Here is a 19011-nt window from a genome sequence, read left to right on the forward strand (position 1 = left end):
TGGGGAGTGGAGTTCACTCTCCAGGCAACTAAAGCCAACCAGCCCAGTTTGTCTGAGGCTTGGGGCTTATCCCCATTTCGATGCCAACAGATGCCAAACAGGTTGCCTTTCTTGTGTGGAACCTCCTCTTGAATACAGGAAGGGCAATAGGAAATTTACTCATCACCTACTATGTGCCAGGCGTCCATGTGTATTTTTTCACATCCTCCTCAAAACCACTGTCTGAGGTCAGATTAATCATCCCATTTTATACCTGAGAAAATGGAGACACAAATGGATTAAGTCACTTGCTCAAAAATTGTACAGCTTGTAAGGTTCACCTCCCCCTTACACACAGAGCTCCCTACATTCTTGGCCAGAGGAAACTGTCTACTTGTATCTGAAGCCTCTCACCTCCTATCCTAGGAAGCTGAATGAAATGAAAGGAAATAAAGAGCTCAAAAGAGGACGAGAAAAAGTTGCCTATCGCCGCTCCCCCTGCCCCGAAGAGTCTGTTCAAGTTTGTGCACAGCACTTCTCTGGGAAAAGCTGAGCCTACCAAGTCCAGCCCGATGGACTGCATGATGTGGCATCCCTTAGGATGTGAAGAGAGCTCTGTGGCTCAGAAGCTCTCGTGTACGTGGATTTCTATTAATAACACCCGACTCTGACACCAACTTTGATGTGTGTGATTTATCCCACAATACCAAGCAATGAACTCCACTGGAGATAGCGTAAGATCCAATAGATTAAGGACTCAGTCCACAGGAATGTCCTCCCCACCCTCACTTCAGATGCCAACTACACGTCCTGGTTGTCACCTCTGCCTCCCACAAATAGGCTACAGATCGGAGGTCCTGACACCCCCTCCTCAGATTCTATTAATTTGCTAGAGTGGTTCCCAAAACGCAGAGGAACATTTTATCGACTAGATTACCAGCTTGTTACAGAAGGATATAACTCAGGAATAGCCAGATGTAAGAGATGCGTAGGTAAGATATGGAGACAGGATATGGAGCTTCCATAAAAATTAAAAATTTATTTTGAGAGAGAGAGAGAGAGACCAAACCCACGAAGGTGCACACATGTGGGGGAGGGGCAGAGACAGAATCTCAAGCAGGCTCCGTGCTCAGTGCAGAGCCCAACATGGGGCTTGATCTTACAACTGTGAGATCATGACCTGGGTCAAAGCCAAGAGTCTGATGCTCAACCAGCTGGGCCACCCAAGTGCCCCACTCCTTTTGGTTTTTCATGGAGGGTTCGTCGCATAGGCATGCATGATTAAATCATTGGCCATTGGTGGTTGAACTCAATTTCCAGCCCTTCTCTGCTCCCTGGAGGTCTAGGGGTGAGGACTGAAAATTTTAACCCTCTAATCACATGGTTGGCTCCCCAGGAGACCAACCCCCAACATTAGGTGACTGGGGGGTTCCCAAATTTACCTCTTTAACATAAAAAGGCATACCCTGTTGCAAGTGCCATAAATGGAAATTCTAAGGGTTTTATGAACTCCGTGCCCTGAGTGGGGATGGAGACCAAATACATATTTATCATAAGTCACAATATCACACACACCAAACATCCTTTACTTATTCCGTGACAGACACCATTTTCATGGTTAGGTGTGTTAACTCACTTTAATTCCCGCACACAACCTGATCTCCATTTTACAGAAAGGAAACTGAGGCCCAGAGGATAACTCACCTAAAGTCACACCGATGCAAGCTGTGCGGCCAGCAACTGAACTAAGGCATATGGCCTTGCTGTCCGTGCTCTTGGCCACACTTTACTGCCTCTTGAATGATGTTATTGGAGCTAAGACCCCTTTAAGGGAGGAAAGTCATAAACCAGAGAGAATCATGAAGGAAAATCCAACCCCACACAAATGTTTTCTCTCAGATCCAATGCAGCTTCCTCTGGCAAGCTGCTCCCTATTGTCCTAGTTTGGTTTAAACCTGTCATCTCGTCCTCACAACCAGCAAGGCTAATGGCTGTCCCTCCTCCATCAAGTGACTGCCCTAAGGGTTACAGGCCCACCGTTCATCTTCTCGTGCCCCGTGCCTAGGCAGCCCCAGCATGGACAGGTGCTCCCTGAAGGTGTGAGAAGGAAGGACACTGGGACTCCTCTTTCCCACTGGTTTCATCCAACTTCTAGCATTTAGGGTCAGGGAGAAATTCTACTGTTAGGTGGTGGCAGCGTGTCAGGAGAACACCCCTGTTTGCTCACAGCTTCCTTGACAAATCGGAATTCAAACTGAGTGTCACTAGGGAGTCAGGGAGGGAGAGCTGTGGTCTCCGGAGATGGCCAGAGCTGCAGGTCCCAGGGCAAGCACAGCCTTTGCACAGTCTCTCCTAGTCCCCATCCTCCATTCATTTATTCGCTCTTTGTGCAGCATTCATTCCTGCGCATGACTCAGCACGCCTGCAAGGCTCAGTGCTACATGCTGGTTCTATGACGACGGCAGAAGCTGCTAGGAAAGAAATCATGGGGGTCACCTGGCAACTGTTTGGCAAAGTTAGGCTGGCAATGGTATGACAAGATGAAATGAGATCAGAGGAGGGCAAGGAATTCCAGCATACAGTGTCTGGAAATTTGGGATATAAGGCTAGCAACAAGCATTCGTAATAAATAGAGGGGCTAACTGAATGAAAGGTAAAAGCTCTCCGTGAAAAACTGTTGCTGGGGATGGCTGGCTTGCAAAAGCAGTGGGAGGGGAACTTTTCACTCTACCTTTTGGATGCTGAGCCACATAAAATAAGTTGTATTCAGGGGCACCTGGGTGGCTCAGTGGGTTAAGCACCTGACTTCGGCTCAGGTCATGATCTCGCAGTCTGCGGGTTCGAGCCCCACGTCGGGCTCTGTGCTGCCAGCTCGGAGCCTGGAGCCTGCTTCTGATTCTGTGTCTCCCTACCTCTCTGCTCCTCCCCTGTTCATGCTGTCTCCCTCAAAAATAAATAAACATAAAAAAAAAAACCTACACCATTCTGAAGGTTGTCCTCAAAACAAGTAACTAAAAAAAAAAAGGTTGTATTCAATAAATGACTTCCTGACAATCTGTATCTTTGTAATAAAAATGACAATGAAGAACATTAAGCATGTGGAGATCTGATAATTCACCTACAAGTCTCAAAGGAGCAAGAAGAGTCAGTAGGAGATGTGAACCCAGATGTCTGGGTCTGGGGTGTGGCTATCTCTGCTTTTATTTAAATTTTTTGTTTAATGTTTATTTATTTTTGAGACAGAGAGAGACAGAGCATGAACGGGGGAGGGGCGGAGAGAGAGGGAGACACAGAATCGGAAGCAGGCTCCAAGCCATCAGCCCAGAGCCCCATGCGGGGCTCGAACTCACGGACCGCAAGATCGTGACCTGAGCCGAAGTTGGACGCTCAACTGACTGAGCCACCCAGGCGCCCCTGCTTTTAAACACTACATACAGTCCTTTCACACCATGAGTGATGAGGGAGCATAAGGTAAGCTGAGAGCAAAGTACAAGCTATCCCTCCCCCCCCCCACCCCCCACCCCCCGCCTCCTCAGGTGGGATATGTGTGACATTCCTCAGGCACTCCCGGTTGCCCAAGAACGAAGGAAAAGACAAAAAACAAATGGCTAAGCTGAGAGTCTCCATCAGTTTGTAAATACCTTGGTAATATTCCAAGAAAAATGCATTCTTATTAATAGCCTAAAGTCCAAGAACTCCCTACTGTCTTAATGTTAATGCTTTGCTAGAAGGAAAAACAACCTTAGCTCGACAATAGCTAGACCTCCAGTGTCCTGTGAGTCTTCTTTAGCATATGAAAACCTCTTTGGAAACTTCCCATTTGACTTTACCTCCCGGACCCCTGTAATATACAACCAGTCATTCTTCACAACCCCAGTTCAGCTCTTTCTGCCCACAGGTACTGTCCCCGTACTTTAATAAAATCAGCTTTTTGTACCAAAGATGTCTTCAAGATTTATTTCTTGAAGGCCGTCAGCTGCGAACAACCCCACCTCTCCAAAGTCTCATCAATGGGGACAACAACCCCCCTCCACACTAGGCTGTTATGAAGCTTTAATAAGGAAAAGTATGTAAAGGACCATCAATGTGAATGGCCCAAGGTCTGGGCTCAGACATTTTCATTTGCCCCCCCTTTACCACTCTCTCATTCACTGTGGTCCTAGAGGACAGACTCTAGCACAGCAAGATGCCAAGTGAAGATACCACTAGGGAAAGGAAAGGCAGAGGGAAAGAAAGCTGGAGGGAGAGAGGGAGAGGTGAGGGACAGCATGGAGTAGCAGTCAGGAGCAGACGTGCTCTGGGGCCATCTGCCTGGGTTCAGGTCTCAGGCCTGGCTTGTACTAGCCTTTTGGACCTCTCAGATGAGTTGGAGGAGGGGGCCGATGGGGAAAGATGGGACACAAAAGAAACCTTGGCAATATCGCCTTGTTGCTTATTCAGCAAATCGACCCAGGAGGACCAGGGAGGAACAGTCGGCTTGCAGTAAGAACCATCTGCCTACAATAAATGAAGCAGTGCCATGTTTAAAACCAGGTACCTACGAACAGGGAGCCAACTACCATGCCGTGTCCATGAGCTGATATGATATAACAATAACAGCCAGGACTCACGGGGCACTCACTATACAAAAAGCTTAATGTGAATTTTCCAGTGACCCTATGAGCTAAGTAATATTATCATCCCAATTTTACAGAAATGAGGCCCAGAGATAATCAGAATCTTTCCTGGAGTCACACCTTGGATTCGGCCAAATAAGGCAATTCTGTTTAGGAGGAAGAATGCTGGCTTCACTGCCAACTGGACCTGAGCCCAGAGTACTCATCAGTAACACATGGATTCTCTCCTATCCCTTCTGGCTCCATAAGTTGAAAACTCAGAAGGATGGGGCGCCTGGCTGGTTCAGTCCAGTCAGTAGAGCAGGCAGTTCTTGACCTTGGTGTCATGAGTTCGAGGCCCATGATGGGTGTAGAGATTATTTAAAAACAAAATCAGAAAGAAAGAGAAAGAAAAAAAGAAAGAAAGAAAGAAAGAAAGAAAGAAAGAAAGAAAGAAGAAAGAAAGAAAAAAGGAAGGAAGGAAGGAAGGAAGGAAGGAAGGAAGGAAGGAAGGAAACAAGAAAACTCAAGAGGCAAGAATAAAAGGAAAAAGGTTGGAATGAGACAGTCCTGTGTGTCCATGTCCAGACTGTCCTTGGCCTGGCAGCATGCCCTTGTTCAATTTATTTTAACTTCCTTTGCTTTGTTTTCTTCATCCGTGAAATGTGTTTGTTAATTCATGCCTCATAGTAAAAAGCAACAATTTAATAAAATAGTAAGTGTCAAAGTGACCCCATGCAGGGCCTGGATATAATAGCTGCACCTCTCTTCCTGCTATGGCTTTGGCCCTGAGATTCAACTGGGGATACTAGTTATCATTTTAGAGCTATTTGGGTTTTGGCTCTGCTCCCTTTGCCTATCACAAAGGGTGTGCTCTGGTGAAATATTCAACGAGAGGGAGAAACACATGGGGCAAGAGACCTGGAGAATCAGATTCATTGGTATTTCGACAGTTCTGGAACAGCTCCTCTTTAGTAAGAAAGCAATTCTTTAGTGAATAAAGATCTGGAGAGTTGTCATATGTAACCCACAAATCACAGATCGCTTTCCAGATGACTCAGACTTTCTGCTGAAAGAGCATGCTTGTGACTACTGCCCTCAGGAAGGCCCCTTCCTCAATGAAAGGGTGAGTTCAAGGCCCTTAGCTCAAAATACAACTGGACTGCATTAAATACCAGTTGCTTTCAAACTGCTTTCTAAATCTGGCCCTGGAGCTTCTCTGGTTTCACGTAGGGGCACAGAAGTGCCCAAGCACACACTTAATACTCACTGTGCTTTGGGTGACCACAGAGTGACCCAGGAGTGACGTGTGGGCAACCCCCCTGGAGCCAACACAACAGCAGCTTCGCCCATTGGAGGTCACAACAGTGCCCTCAGCAGATACTCTGGTCGGTTGAAAATTATAATTTTATTTTGAAATGATCATTTAAAAAAAAATGTCCAAGTGGAAACAATTTAACTTTGGGAAAATCAAACAACTGTCGCTGGCCAAGAAACCCCAACCAGAAACCGAGCTGTGATTGGCTTTAGATATAAATTCTAGAGAAATTTCAGGGTGAAGTCAGATTCTCAAGTTCAGAGGCAACACCAAAGAAGCAACAGAGTCCAATGTTAGAAATAGGGTGTCCTGGGGGCGCCTGGGTGGCGCAGTCGGTTGGGCGTCCGACTTCAGCCAGGTCACGATCTCGCGGTCCGGGAGTTCGAGCCCCGCGTCGGGCTCTGGGCTGATGGCTCGGAGCCTGGAGCCTGTTTCCGATTCTGTGTCTCCCTCTCTCTCTGCCCCTCCCCCGTTCATGCTCTGTCTCTCTCTGTCCCAAAAATAAATAAACGTTGAAAAAAAAAAAAAAAAAGAAATAGGGTGTCCTGTGAAAATTACAAGAGGTGGGATTTAGAAAGTCATTTGTGAAGGAAAGTTTGAAGAATTACCCCGGAATGGACAGTCAGGAGGTAGCTTTGATGTTATTACAGATAAGCGCTCTCAGTGGCTCAGCCAGTGATGGGGGTTACAGTAAGCAAGTAATACCAAATAACTTAGATTTAAATGAAATCAGATTATCTTTAGGAGATGAAGTGTGAAATTAACACATCATGGTTCAGAGGGGCCACCTAGGAGTGGAATAGGGCCGCTAACTCCATTATAACAAAACCAGAGGTATGAAAATATCTAAAGACCAAATGGTGGCGAAAGGTGATCTCAGAGCTTCATCCAGCCCAGTCGGAGGAGAGAACCACCCTTGTTCTAAACGTATTATTGTTTTAGGTCAAGATACATCAGCTGCTCTCAACCTAAAGGTGAGAAACCATTAGTTCTCAAACGTTGGTAATCACCTGAGGTGGCTATTAAAGTACAGATTCCCAGGCTCCATTCCCAGAGAGTCTGAGATGGGGTTTGGACATCCGAATATTCATCAGTCCCACCTAAGTGATTCTGAAGCACATGGCAGGAGGTCATTCCCGTGGCAGTTCCATGGGCAGTCCCAGTCTCTCCTCCCAGTTTCAGACAACTTGGCTTCCTGTGGAACTTGTCCAGAAGGAAAGAATGTGTAGCCCTGATGAGTCTAGCATCTTGCTGAACAGTTAGAGATTCTCATTATGAATAACTTAATTGATGTCTGACTTCGTGTATGGTTTTTTTCTCCTTCACTTGGTGAATCCATCCTAGATATCTTGGGTTACATTTTAAGAGCCTTTTGCTCCCTGCACTATCTATTTTTTGCATAAAGTCCTCACAATAAAATATTATGTGCCTGATGAATTAAATAACTAATGGTAAAAGGGAAAAAATTAAAAAAAAATGTTTGCATGATCTCTGGTTGGGCATAATCTCTGAAAGCAAGATATGAAACCCAGAGTCAATAAAAGAGTACATTAGGTTTGAGCTCATAAAAATTTAAAAGTTTTATAGGACAAAAGATACCATAATCTAAGAAAAAAATCTTTTAAGTTTGTTTATTTTAAGAGAGAGAGACAGAGAGAGAGAGAGAATGAGTAGAGGAGGGGCAGAGACAGAGGGGACAGAGGTTCTGAAGCTGGCCCCATGCTGACAGCAGATAGTCCGAGGTGGGGCTTGAACCCACAAACCATGAGATCATGATCTGAGCTAAAGTCAAATGTTTAACCCACTGAGCCACCCAGGTGCCCCTTGAAACATTTAAGTGACACAATAAGAGAAAATATTTGATTTGTATGTAATACTCAAAAGTTTAAAATTTAGATAATTCAATGAGTTTCTACAAATCACTTGAAAATTAAAAAACAGCAAAGAAAAATGGACAAGATAATATACTTGCATACAATAACTGGGACATATAAAAAATTCATTGTTTTTTAAAAATTTTTTTTTAACGTTTATTTATTTTTGAGACAGGGAGAGACAGAGCATGAATGGGGGAGGGTCAGAGAGAGAGGGAGATGCAGAATCTGAAACAGGCTCCAGTCTCTGAGCTGTCAGCACAGAGCCCGACGCAGGGCTCGAACTCATGGACCACGAGATCATGACCTGAGATGAAGTCGGATGCTTAACCTACTGAGCCACCAATGCGCCCCCAAAAATTCATTGTTTATAAGAAATTTCAGTTTAACTGAGCGTCCTTCATGTTTTTAAAGTCTGGCCACCCTAAGAGATTATGAACTTCCAATTTACAGAATGAGAAACACTAATGATCCAAGATCGTTGCAAAGATGCTTCATATCACCATACAAATTAAAACAAACAAGATTAACCCTTTTGTGCTCATTCAATTGGAAAACATTAAGAAGAAATAACTCTTGTAGACATCGATAAAAGAAAACGTGCATTTAATGTACTACGGAAATGTAAGACCATATAGAGTTTCTGGAAAATTCTAGCAGCTATGGTATAACAACTAAAATTAAGGTCCAATATTGTGTACTACCTTGACATTTGGTAAAACGGGGAGGATCCTGAGTGGCATAACTCCAAGTTCTGCTCCTCAGCCTGACCGCTCACTGGCCAAATAGCCCTTCCTATCAATGGGATCAGGCCCTATACTTGCTCATTCCTGAGTATCAGGCGTCACTCTCCTGACAGCCTGTGGAATGATTTGAAACAAGCCAATCACATCATCCTGGGGGAACCAGGAGGTACCTATCTTCTTGTTACCACAAAGCCTTACTCCCATATCCCTGATTGTTCTCTCTGTTCCCAAGTGCGGCACCCACGTGGTCTTGCATGGTGTGCAATGTCCTCCTCCCCTGGGCTATGAATGTATGTATCTAACTGTTGTCATCTGTTTATTGTTGGGTGTCACTCCTTATCCCTGGGGGAAGAATCCTTCCCTCACCAACTGGATGAGCAGCATCTTTTAACTTTTTTAAGGTACCCACTTTTTAACCCAGAAATTTCATTTCCAAGAATGTACCCTATAAAAATACTCATGCATAAACAATAATATTCATTGCAATGTTGTAGTTTTCAAAAGTGAAAACTGGGTCACAACCTGAATTTCTATCATCAGGAAATGGTTAAATAACTTACCATTAATATAATCTGGGAAATACTCCATAACAAATGATATAGAATGAATTGTTATATTTAAGCAATGCATATAATATAACCTCACCCAGTTTATGCAAAATAATATATATCTAGACACACACACATGCATGCATGCGCTCACATATGCATATAATAAAGACAGGGAGGGTGCCTGGGTGACTTAGTTGGTTAAGCATCTGTCTCTTGATTTTGGCTGAGGTCACGATCTCACCATTCCTGAGATCAAACATGGCATAGGGTTCTGCTCTGACAGCATTGGAGACTGCTTGGGATTCTCTCTCTCCTTCTCTCCCTGCCCCTCCCCCCACCTTGCATCGCGTGTGCTTTCTCTCTCAAGATAAATAAATAAACATTAAAAAAAAGAAAAGACAGGGAAGGAAAATGCCAAACTGATCAAAGGGCTTGCTTAGAGAGTGAGGAGAGGGGAAAGTGGAAGCTTTTGTGTTTTTATGCTGTGTAATTTTGTACTGTTTGGAACTTCTATGATAAAAATGCATTCCTGTATCACTTATGTGGTGTGATGTAAATTTAAAGATAAGAAAAGTAGGGGAGCCTCGGTGGCTCAGTCAGTTGAGCTTCCGACTCTTGATATCCGCTCAGGACATGATCTCAGGGTCTGGCATCAAGCCCCCCATTAGTGCAAAGCCTGCTTAAGATTCTCTCCCTCTGCTCCTCTCCCCCACTCATACAGTCTCTCTAAAATAAGTTTTGGGGCGCCTGGGTGGCTCAGTCGGTTGGACGTCCGACTTCTGCTCAGGTCATGATCTCGGGGCTCGTGAGTTCAAGCCCCGCGTTGGGCTCTGTGCTGACAGCTCAGAGCCTGGAGCCTGTTTCAGATTCTGTGTCTCCCTCTCTCTCTGACCCACCCCCGTTCATGCTCTGACTCTCTCTGTCTCAAAAATAAATAAATGTTAAAAAAAATTTTTTTAAAAATGTAAAAAAATAAGTTTTTAAAAAAGACAAGAAAAGCAAATCAAACTATATATAAAAGTTTCACAGTCTAGGGGAACCTGGGTGACTCAGTCCGTTAAGCATCCAACTTCGGCTCAGGTCATGATCTCGCAGTTTGTGAGTTCGAGCCCTGCGTCGGGTTCTGTGCTGACAGCTCGGTGCCTGGAGCCTCCTTCAGATTCTGTCTCCCCTTCTCTCTGTCCCTCACCTGCTCATGCTCTGTCTCTCAAAAATAAATAAACGATTAAAAAAAAAGTTTCACAGTCTAATACCTGGTAAAGGTTTGAGGTAATGTAATGAAACTAAGCAATGGGCTGACTTGCCTGAATATTCCAGCACCAAAGATGTCTTCTGGGCCTCAATGCCCTGTGTTGACAGCCTGTGAAGTTTTTCTCAGCTTCTCCCCAGAAGGAGTCCTTACACAAAAATGCCTCATTCACATATTCTGTAGGAGTCATGCAATCAAGGCTGCTAACACAATTTTGCAAACCCTTTTCAACTCCCTTCCTACCTCATCTTTTATTTAAATTCATTATTGCATGCAACATGTTAAACACAAAACAAACAAAAAGCATATGAAGGGAATGAGGGTGAGGTCCAGTGAATGAGAGAAAAGAAAAATGGTAAAGTACGGATTATCCTAGTGAAAAGACCAGAAGAGCCTTTGACAACAGTTTCTTCTGAGAACCTGATTTTAACTAAAAAATGATCTGTCCTCTCCTTTTCCTTTGTTTAAAGAAGCTATTTGGTTACTGAATGACAAGCAGCATTAGTGAGCAATTATTTATTTGTAGCAGATCCTAAGAGAAGTCACCAGAACTTGGTTACATTCTATTGACCAAAGCCTATTCCTGTCCTGCCCTGATGCGGTCATGCTCAGCCTTCTCCATTTGCCCAGAGGATGGACTGCTGTCTCCAGCTTCACCTGACTCCTCGTCTCCCCGGGGACATGCTTTGACATCTCACCACACTAATGCCGTCATTGAGAAGGGCCTCCCCGAAGATCATCATGTAGAGCGGCTCGTTCACACGCGCCTCCTCGAACACAGCCAGCACGGCCACAGGGTCCACAGCCGAGATCAGGCTACCAAACAGCAGGTTCTGAAGCAGGTTGACATCACTGAGGCCAAAGGCCTTGATCTGGCAGATGAGGTAGAGGGAGAGGCCAATGCCAAAAGCATTGATCAGGGCCCCCAGGCCTGCCCACCACAAAATGGAGCCAATGTTCTCAAAGAAGGGCCGGGTGGGCATGAAGTAACCACCCTCCAGGACAATGGGTGGAAGGAGATACAGGAAGTAGATGCTTGAATCCATGACAGGAGGAGATTTATGGTCAGTGCCAAAGATGATGGCACCCACCAGAGCCCCAACGATGATGAGGAGGCAGCTTTCTGGCATAAGGCCTGGCAGTCTGTGGTAAAGATGGAAGCCTAGGGAAAAGCAGAGAACCACATTTAGATGTTTGCAAATAAGATGGCTCTGGCCACTAAGCTACCAGGAGACTGGTATACAAGAGGCCATCTAAAACCAAGCAGAGGGGACCTTGGGTAGGCTGGTGTGCATCCCTGAGCCTCGGATCCCCATGCATAGCAGGGACTGGAAGTGTTGTTGGGGGCTTTAAACAAGATCCAGTACTTAACATGCCAGGCCCAGAGCAGGTCCCAGAGTGGTCCTCAGCCAGTCGTCCCCTCTCCTGCCCCTCCCTGCTTCCCCACCTTACAGGATCCGGGAGGGCAGTGGGGGAAGAGGAGAGAAGAGAGTGGAGTTCCTTTGCATTCCTGCAAAACCCACCTTCAGGGCTCAGGCAGTCAATCACAGTCACCTAAACATCAGCTTCTTCCGAGCCTCCCTTCCCCAAACCAATAAACAAAAATTCAGTCTTTGTTTTATTTTCCTTATTTAACCTATGACCCTGCCAGCCGGTCAGCCACTTAAGTAGGAAATCAAGTCACAATCCCTGAAGCCCTGTCAACTTTGCCCCTCCTACAACCAGCTCCCTATTTCATCAGCTATGTCTCTCAGCCATGCCCCTAAAGACCAGCTCTTCCTCCCCATTTGTACAACCACCGCCTTTTTTTGAAGGCTCCTCATTTCCCATCCTGACTACTGCATTAGCTTCTTCTCCTATCTCACCCTCAATTCCCCAGTCCACTCTATTTCCTGCTGCCAGATGACTTTTCCAAACCACATGTATCTGATCATCTCAGTCCCCACCTAAGTCTCTGAAGGCACATAAAGCAACTCACAGATTTTTAAACTGAGGGCATTTGGGAAGCATCCTTGGGCCAAGACCAACCCACTGGGAAGCACTGTGTATAAAGTGGAGAATCAAACATGTTTATTACAATTCCAGCTGTTGGTGGAATTTCAGAAATAAGACATTAACAAATAAGAAGACAAAAGCAAGGCAATGCGTAAGTATACAGCGAAGTGTACATTGACTATTTCCACAAATATAAGAAGAGATCAGGGCACAGCAGGTCACTCTGGGGTTCTCTCCAAGTCAATATCCCTCCCACCCAACACTATCCTTATATATCCATCCTACATCACAGCCAACTACACATCTTTTCCCTGGGGTACACCTTTCTAGTTTTCTTTTACCATTAATGCTGCCTGGGTTGTCTTTTCTTCAACCTGTTTAGGTCCATCTCAGTCTTCAAACCTTTCCCAACCACTTCCCAAGGAAATCATATGTCTTCCTCTGAATTACTGTATTATTTTATCAGTATCTAACAACAATGTTCTCTATCATTTTTTGTGCATGACTTATCTCCCCTGCTCACCTCCAGACTCTTCCAACTCAGACAGAATGACATACATTTCTATATCTCCCCAACGTGCTTAGAAAGGTGTCTTGCCCACAGCAGCTGGTCTATTTGCTGAAAGAATCTACAAGTGTGTAAATGAATGATTGATCAGGTTAAATGTTCACCAAAGAAGCTTTTATATGGGAAGCAGAAGTTGAACAGGCTGTTGGGGTATGACAAGGAGTTACATAGTTGGACAAAAGAATGGGAGAGATTTTAGGTGGGGAGAATTCCAGTGGAAAAGGAACAGAGGTGGGAATGGCCCAGTCAGATATGTCTAACATTTATCGAGGAGGTCACCTGGCTAGAGGAAATTATGAATTGGATGAATATTGGAAGAAGAGTTGGAAGATGATTTTGAGCCATATAATAGGGGGTCTTGAGTTCAAGGCTAAAGAGTGAATATTTCTCCCATAGGCCACAGAGAGCCATTGAATGTCTCCTTAGGAATTTTAAGTCCAGCCATCCAAAGAGCATGTGGGTTTCCTTGATCACAGCTTTGAATTTCATTTATTATCAGCAGGCAGGTTATTATGATAGAATGTAATTAGTATCAAGGGACAATCCAAAACCACAAGTCTATCCACTGGCTTCAAGCCAGTGGCTTGAAGTAGGCTTTAAGGCCTCCTTCAAGAGTTTGAGAGTCCTGCTCTCTCCATTTCCTAATGATAACTTTCTCTTCCTCCTTCCCACCCTCCTCCTCCCTCTATTCTTCTTCTCCTTCTTCTCCTCCTTCTCTTTCTCCTCTTCCTCCTTCTTCTCTTCTTCCTCCCCCCTCCCCCTCCTTCCTCCTTCTTCTTGTCCTCCTTCTCCTCCTTCTCCTCTTACCCCTCTTCCTCTCCCTTCTTCTCCTTCCTCTTCTTCTTCCTCTTCTTCAGTTAGTGCTTATTTTAACAACACTGAACTTTTTAATATGTAAAAGAGGTGGAAGAGTCTATAGTGTGCTTTGCTCAGTCCCCGTGTCTTCCCAGTTTGGTCTTGCTTCCAGGAATTGAGTTTCCTGAAATGGATCCCACATGCAACTGCCTTAAGCTACACCTACGCAGTGGTAGCAGGAAGAGGTGCCATGCACTGTAAAGTAAGGCATTGTAAAGAGAACCATCATGTGCATTTCACACTGTACAACTCTCCTCCCTTTCACGATGGACAATAGAGTCGGTCACTTTGAGAGAGTTTACAGTTCCAGGGCCCTAAATTTTTAAAAAAAAATTTTTTTTCAACGTTTTTTTATTTATTTTTGGGACAGAGAGAGACAGAGCATGAACAGGGGAGGGGCAGAGAGAGAGGGAGACACAGAATCGGAAAGAGGCTCCAGGCTCTGAGCCATCAGCCCAGAGCCCGACGCGGGGCTCGAACTCACGGACCACGAGATCGTGACCTGGCTGAAGTCGGATGCTTAAACGACTGCGCCACCCAGGCGCCCCTCCAGGGCCCTAAATTTAAATGGCCACAAATAACAAAGTCCTGCCTGAAAGTCAAAGATGGTGCTACAATTTCATTCTGCCCAATGACTCAAGGAACACCCTTCTATAGTGTTCCAAGAGGTGGATCTAAAATAAAAGACAAACAAAAAGTCTGAGGTGATTCTGTATTATCTTTGTTCTATAATTTTGTTCTTCTATAACACACATAGTTGGATGTTTTAAAAAAGACTGGGGGAGAGTTGTGATATTCTTCTGTCAGAGTGCCTATCAGGCAGTGCTAAATTCATCTGTTTTCCCCATTCAACTAGACCCTTGAGGCCAGGGACCATGGTCATTTCCACATATGGAATGGGCATTTAATAAATGTGTCTTGATAGAATGACTGAATGAAAGAATAAATGATCAATATAATGATTATCAATTATATTTTGATTCTAGTTTTATAATATAGAATCTAAGAAAATCTATATAGATTTCTTGCATGTTATAGTTCTATGTCATATTTTTTTGCCCCAGACACATGAGCCACCATATATAAAACTACGAGTCCAGTACTTGACATGTAAGAAATAAAAATCAATAAATGTGACCTTCTTTTCTTGTACAGTATAGAAGTAGTCTGAATCCTTAAAGACTAACAAGTTTGGGGGCGCCTGGGTGGCGCAGTCGGTTAAGCGTCCGACTTCAGCCAGGTCACGATCTCGCGGTCCGTGAGTTCGAGCCCCGCGTCAGGCTCTGAGCTGATGGCTCGGAGCCTGGAGCCTGTTTCCAATTCTGTGTCTCCCTCTCTCTCTGCCCCTCCCCCGTTCATGCTCTGTCTCTCTCTGTCCCAAAAATAAAAATAAAAAACGTTGAAAAAAAAAATTTAAAAAAAAAAGACTAACAAGTTTGACATTGAACTTGAATCAGCATGATCCAACTGATAACCTACTGAAGTTATTTTTTTTTCTAAAGTATGTTGCATTCCATCGACATGAAAAGCAAGATCATTTAAGCCAGTAGTCCTGTGAACAATACTGTCTTACCATCCTCTGAACTTCTAGGCATAGTGAGTGTGGACACATGAGATACTCTAAAAAACAATCTATGTTTTATGACAACATAAAACCAAGGTCAAATATATCCTTTCTGCATTGCCCTGTTTAGAGAATGTAAACCTCTTTGCCACTAGAAAATCCTTATTTGCACCCAAAGAGGTTTTAGAAATAATCTCACAGCTGGGCACACAGAGACCTAGAAAGTCAAGGTGACTAGCTCGTCAGTGTCAGCTGTCATTCCTTGATTCCCAGACCTACTTCACCCATTACTGTGAAGAGGAAAGGAGTTGGGGGGAGGGGGTGGGGCAGAATCTACAGCATTGTTCACAAAGGAAAACTCAAGATCCACATAAGGTCACTTTGTTTGTTTTTTTTTTATTATTATTTTTTTTAACGTTTCATTTATTTTTGAGACATGGAGAGACAGAGCATGAACAGGGGAGGGTCAGAGAGAGGGAGACACAGAATCTGAAACAGGCTCCAGGCTCTGCTGTCAGCACAGAGCCCGACACGGGTCTCGAACCCACGGACTGCGAGATCATGACCTGAGCCGAAGTCGGTCGCTTAACCGACTGAGCCACCCAGGCGCCCCAAGGTCACTTTGAATGATCTCAGCGCCCACGTGGTTGCATGAAAGGTAGTAGAACCCTAGCTCTGAACTGAGAATGTTACCCTGTTAGAAAGCCGGTTTTACTTGAGCACTTTTTAGAAATAACATGAGACCCTTTGTGTAAGTTAATGATTTGACAAATCACACAAGAGTTCTTCACACTAGCAATTTCCATTCACTCTTCAGACTTTACTAGCTCATAATGATAAGCAGCTGTGAAGGAGCATCGAGTGAATACACCCAGTAGGTGTATTCTATCCCAGTAGGACAATGTATCTACCCAAATAACAAAGTTCATAACTGAGGCAAAGGAGATGTTATGCTTAACAAGTGAGATAACTGCATCAGTTTTCCACTTTGGCATAAGCTGGTATTAAGGAGACAAGGGGGTGGAGTTAAGGATTAAATGGTCACAGAGTGTAAAAGATCACTTTGGTTTTTGACACAGATAACCCTGATTAGAAATTAATCCATGAATTCGAATTCCTTTATTTCACAAAGGAAACCAGAGGTGCCCCACCGGCTCCATTTGGCTCAGGCATAAACTTATATCTTACTGACATGTCATCTTCTATGCCCCCATATCCCACCACGGAGTGTGGTTGTCTTGCTCCTTGCTTTCTGTCAATCTGCAAGGAGCGCATGTCACGCTTTTAAAGAATAAACAATGGGAGTCATTTATGAAGCCCACAGTTACATGGCCAAGAATGAAGGAAGAGTATTTCACAGAAGAATCATTATGTGCTCCTAAAATTTCTAAGGAGCATCATTCCGAGACCTACAGGCCTTGCTCTATTTTTTAATGCACAGAACTTGAGATTTTCATGTGCCAAATAGTCACATGGTTGTCATCCTGAAACAAGAAGAAATCAAAACAACCCAGAACCCAGAAGTATGCTCAAATTTCAAAGCACAGTCCCGAAGGATTAAATGGCTTTACACAAAGCAGTTATGGCTTCCCCTTGACTCGAACGAACAGATTTTTTTGATGCAATAGCAGTAACAGTTAAAATCCACGTAGTTCACCAGGGGCAAGACATTTTCACATACATTATCTCATGGGGAGAACAACTCTCACAGCCAGGTGTGCGGGGACTTACCTATTTTTGCAAGGGATGCTAGAAGTATCCAGAGGGTGACCTCATAAGGAATTTGCACATAGTCATAATCCAGTGCAAAAACAGATATCTTCTCATCTGGCTCTGAGCCTGCAGCAGCAAACCGAACGTTAGGCTCACGCTGGGCCGTGGAATTTGTGGATTCGTTCAAATCAGAAGATGCTTCAGGACACTTGAGGGCCACCAGCAATAGCAACCAGCTCCAGGGACTGAAAGGCACAAACACTTGAAAACCCATGCTGTGGGCTTCCCCGACCCTGTACGTCATGGTGTGCCACACATCTGCAGTGAGGAGGGTTTCTGGAGAGCAGGGGCATCCACCTGGGTCAAGGGTAATATACGTACAGTCCGTGAGTCATTCCAAGAAGAGTCCGAGCATGTCAGTGAGTTCTGAGTCCCTTAAAGGATTCGTGTTCAGATAACTCAGCTTCTGGCTCAAGTGCGTCAGTCATTCGGTAGACTCCTGAAAGCCCAGGTCGCCTATGTGACCTTCGTCCGATCATGATCTGAAGAGCAGCTTAGGAAGGGGAAAAACATGTCTTCATTCAAAGCTGTTTCTTCACGTCACTGCACACTGGCTTCATCTTGTGAGTGAAAATTAAAAAAAGACACCAGGGTGTCCATTCCAGATATCACTGGAGTCCTTTGGCTAAGAAAGGAGTCCTTCCCTCTCCACCAGATCCCAGTAAGGAGCTACCTGTCTGTCCTGCACCTGATCCCGCTCTCCTCCCCGAGCTCTCTCACTTGTTTTGAATGGACAGGCTGCAGGTAGCTCCTGCACTACACTTAATTATTTGCTCTGATATGACTTTTGTAATGAAATGCTTTCCTTGAGTGTTTTCCGGGGGTTACACTACTGACACCTAGTGGTCAGCCTCAATATGACGCCTCGGCGTGTTTAATGATGAATGTTTAATAAAGGTGGTGGTGAAATTGTCATCCACACCAGGGCATTTCTGAGAATAAAGAAGAGCTATTAATAATTATGCCAGACCATAGACGTCAGCCTGGATTGTCCTGGAGTCGTATGGTCTCTATAAATTAGGAATGAGGAAGAGGCAGCATACACATTACTGAACGCATGAGCAGTAATCCAAAGAAAGACAGAAGTTCCAGCTTTCCATGAATTGTATGCAGAAAAAAAAAAAAAATGAACAGAAGAACAAGTTTCATGAAATACATCTAAAACCTAGTTTTAAAAAACTCCATGGGGGCCCCTGGGTGGCGCAGTCGGTTAAGCGTCCGACTTCAGCCAGGTCACGATCTCGCGGTCCGTGAGTTCGAGCCCCGCGTCGGGCTCTGGGCTGATGGCTCAGAGCCTGGAGCCTGTTTTCGATTCTGTGTCTCCCTCTCTCTCTGCCCCTCCCCCGTTCATGCTCTGTCTCTCTCTGTCCCAAAAATAAAATAAACGTTGAAAAAAAAAAAATTAAAAAAAAAAAAAAAAAACTCCATGGCATATCCAAATTTTTCATTTTAAAGGATTTTTTTTTTAATGGCCCCCTGGTTCAAAAAAAAGTGATACAACAGACTGTTTGACATTAACCTAATTAGTTACCTCTCAAAGCATCCTTATCTGAAAATGAGGAGGACAAAAATATCTAACTCATTGATTGCCTAGAAGCATTAAATAAGAGAGAACAAGCAAAGTATCTGGCATATGACGGGCACTTAATAAATGTTGGTTTTTATTATTTTTAATCACATTTCTTATTCTATATGGAAATAAGAACTCTGTTGCAATGAGGAATAGCATTCAATAGAAAATGAGAATTATTGTTCATAAACAGTCTCAACGCCTCTTCTGTATCAAACTGCAGGATGAGTTATATATATTTTTGGTTCATGTTAGTGAGTGTCGATGACTCCCATCCCCCGCCCCATACTCAGCAAAGATCACTGGAAAACGGAGATAGGACATGTTGAGGAAGGCTGGCATCTAGATGCAACATCTCAAGAACGCACATGTGT

General features: G+C 44.3%; 1 protein-coding gene across 2 annotated transcripts in view; it reads right to left on the reverse strand.

Moving 5' to 3' along the window:
* Nucleotides 1–17815, reverse strand: part of SLC9A4 (solute carrier family 9 member A4) — a 72027-nt gene extending 54212 nt beyond the window's left edge. For both annotated transcript variants that reach the window (XM_032592613.1, XM_030310322.1), the window contains exons 1-2: nucleotides 17026–17815; nucleotides 11011–11474 (exon numbers count right to left, since the gene is read on the reverse strand). In XM_032592613.1, the coding sequence (XP_032448504.1) occupies nucleotides 11011–11474; nucleotides 17026–17311 (750 nt within the window). In that variant the 5' untranslated portion in view covers nucleotides 17312–17815. The remainder of the gene's footprint in view (nucleotides 1–11010; nucleotides 11475–17025) is intronic.
* Between the last annotated feature and the right edge of the window lie 1196 nt (nucleotides 17816–19011).

Source organism: Lynx canadensis, chromosome A3, assembly GCF_007474595.2.
Source record: "Lynx canadensis isolate LIC74 chromosome A3, mLynCan4.pri.v2, whole genome shotgun sequence".
Classification (NCBI taxonomy): domain Eukaryota; kingdom Metazoa; phylum Chordata; class Mammalia; order Carnivora; family Felidae; genus Lynx; species Lynx canadensis.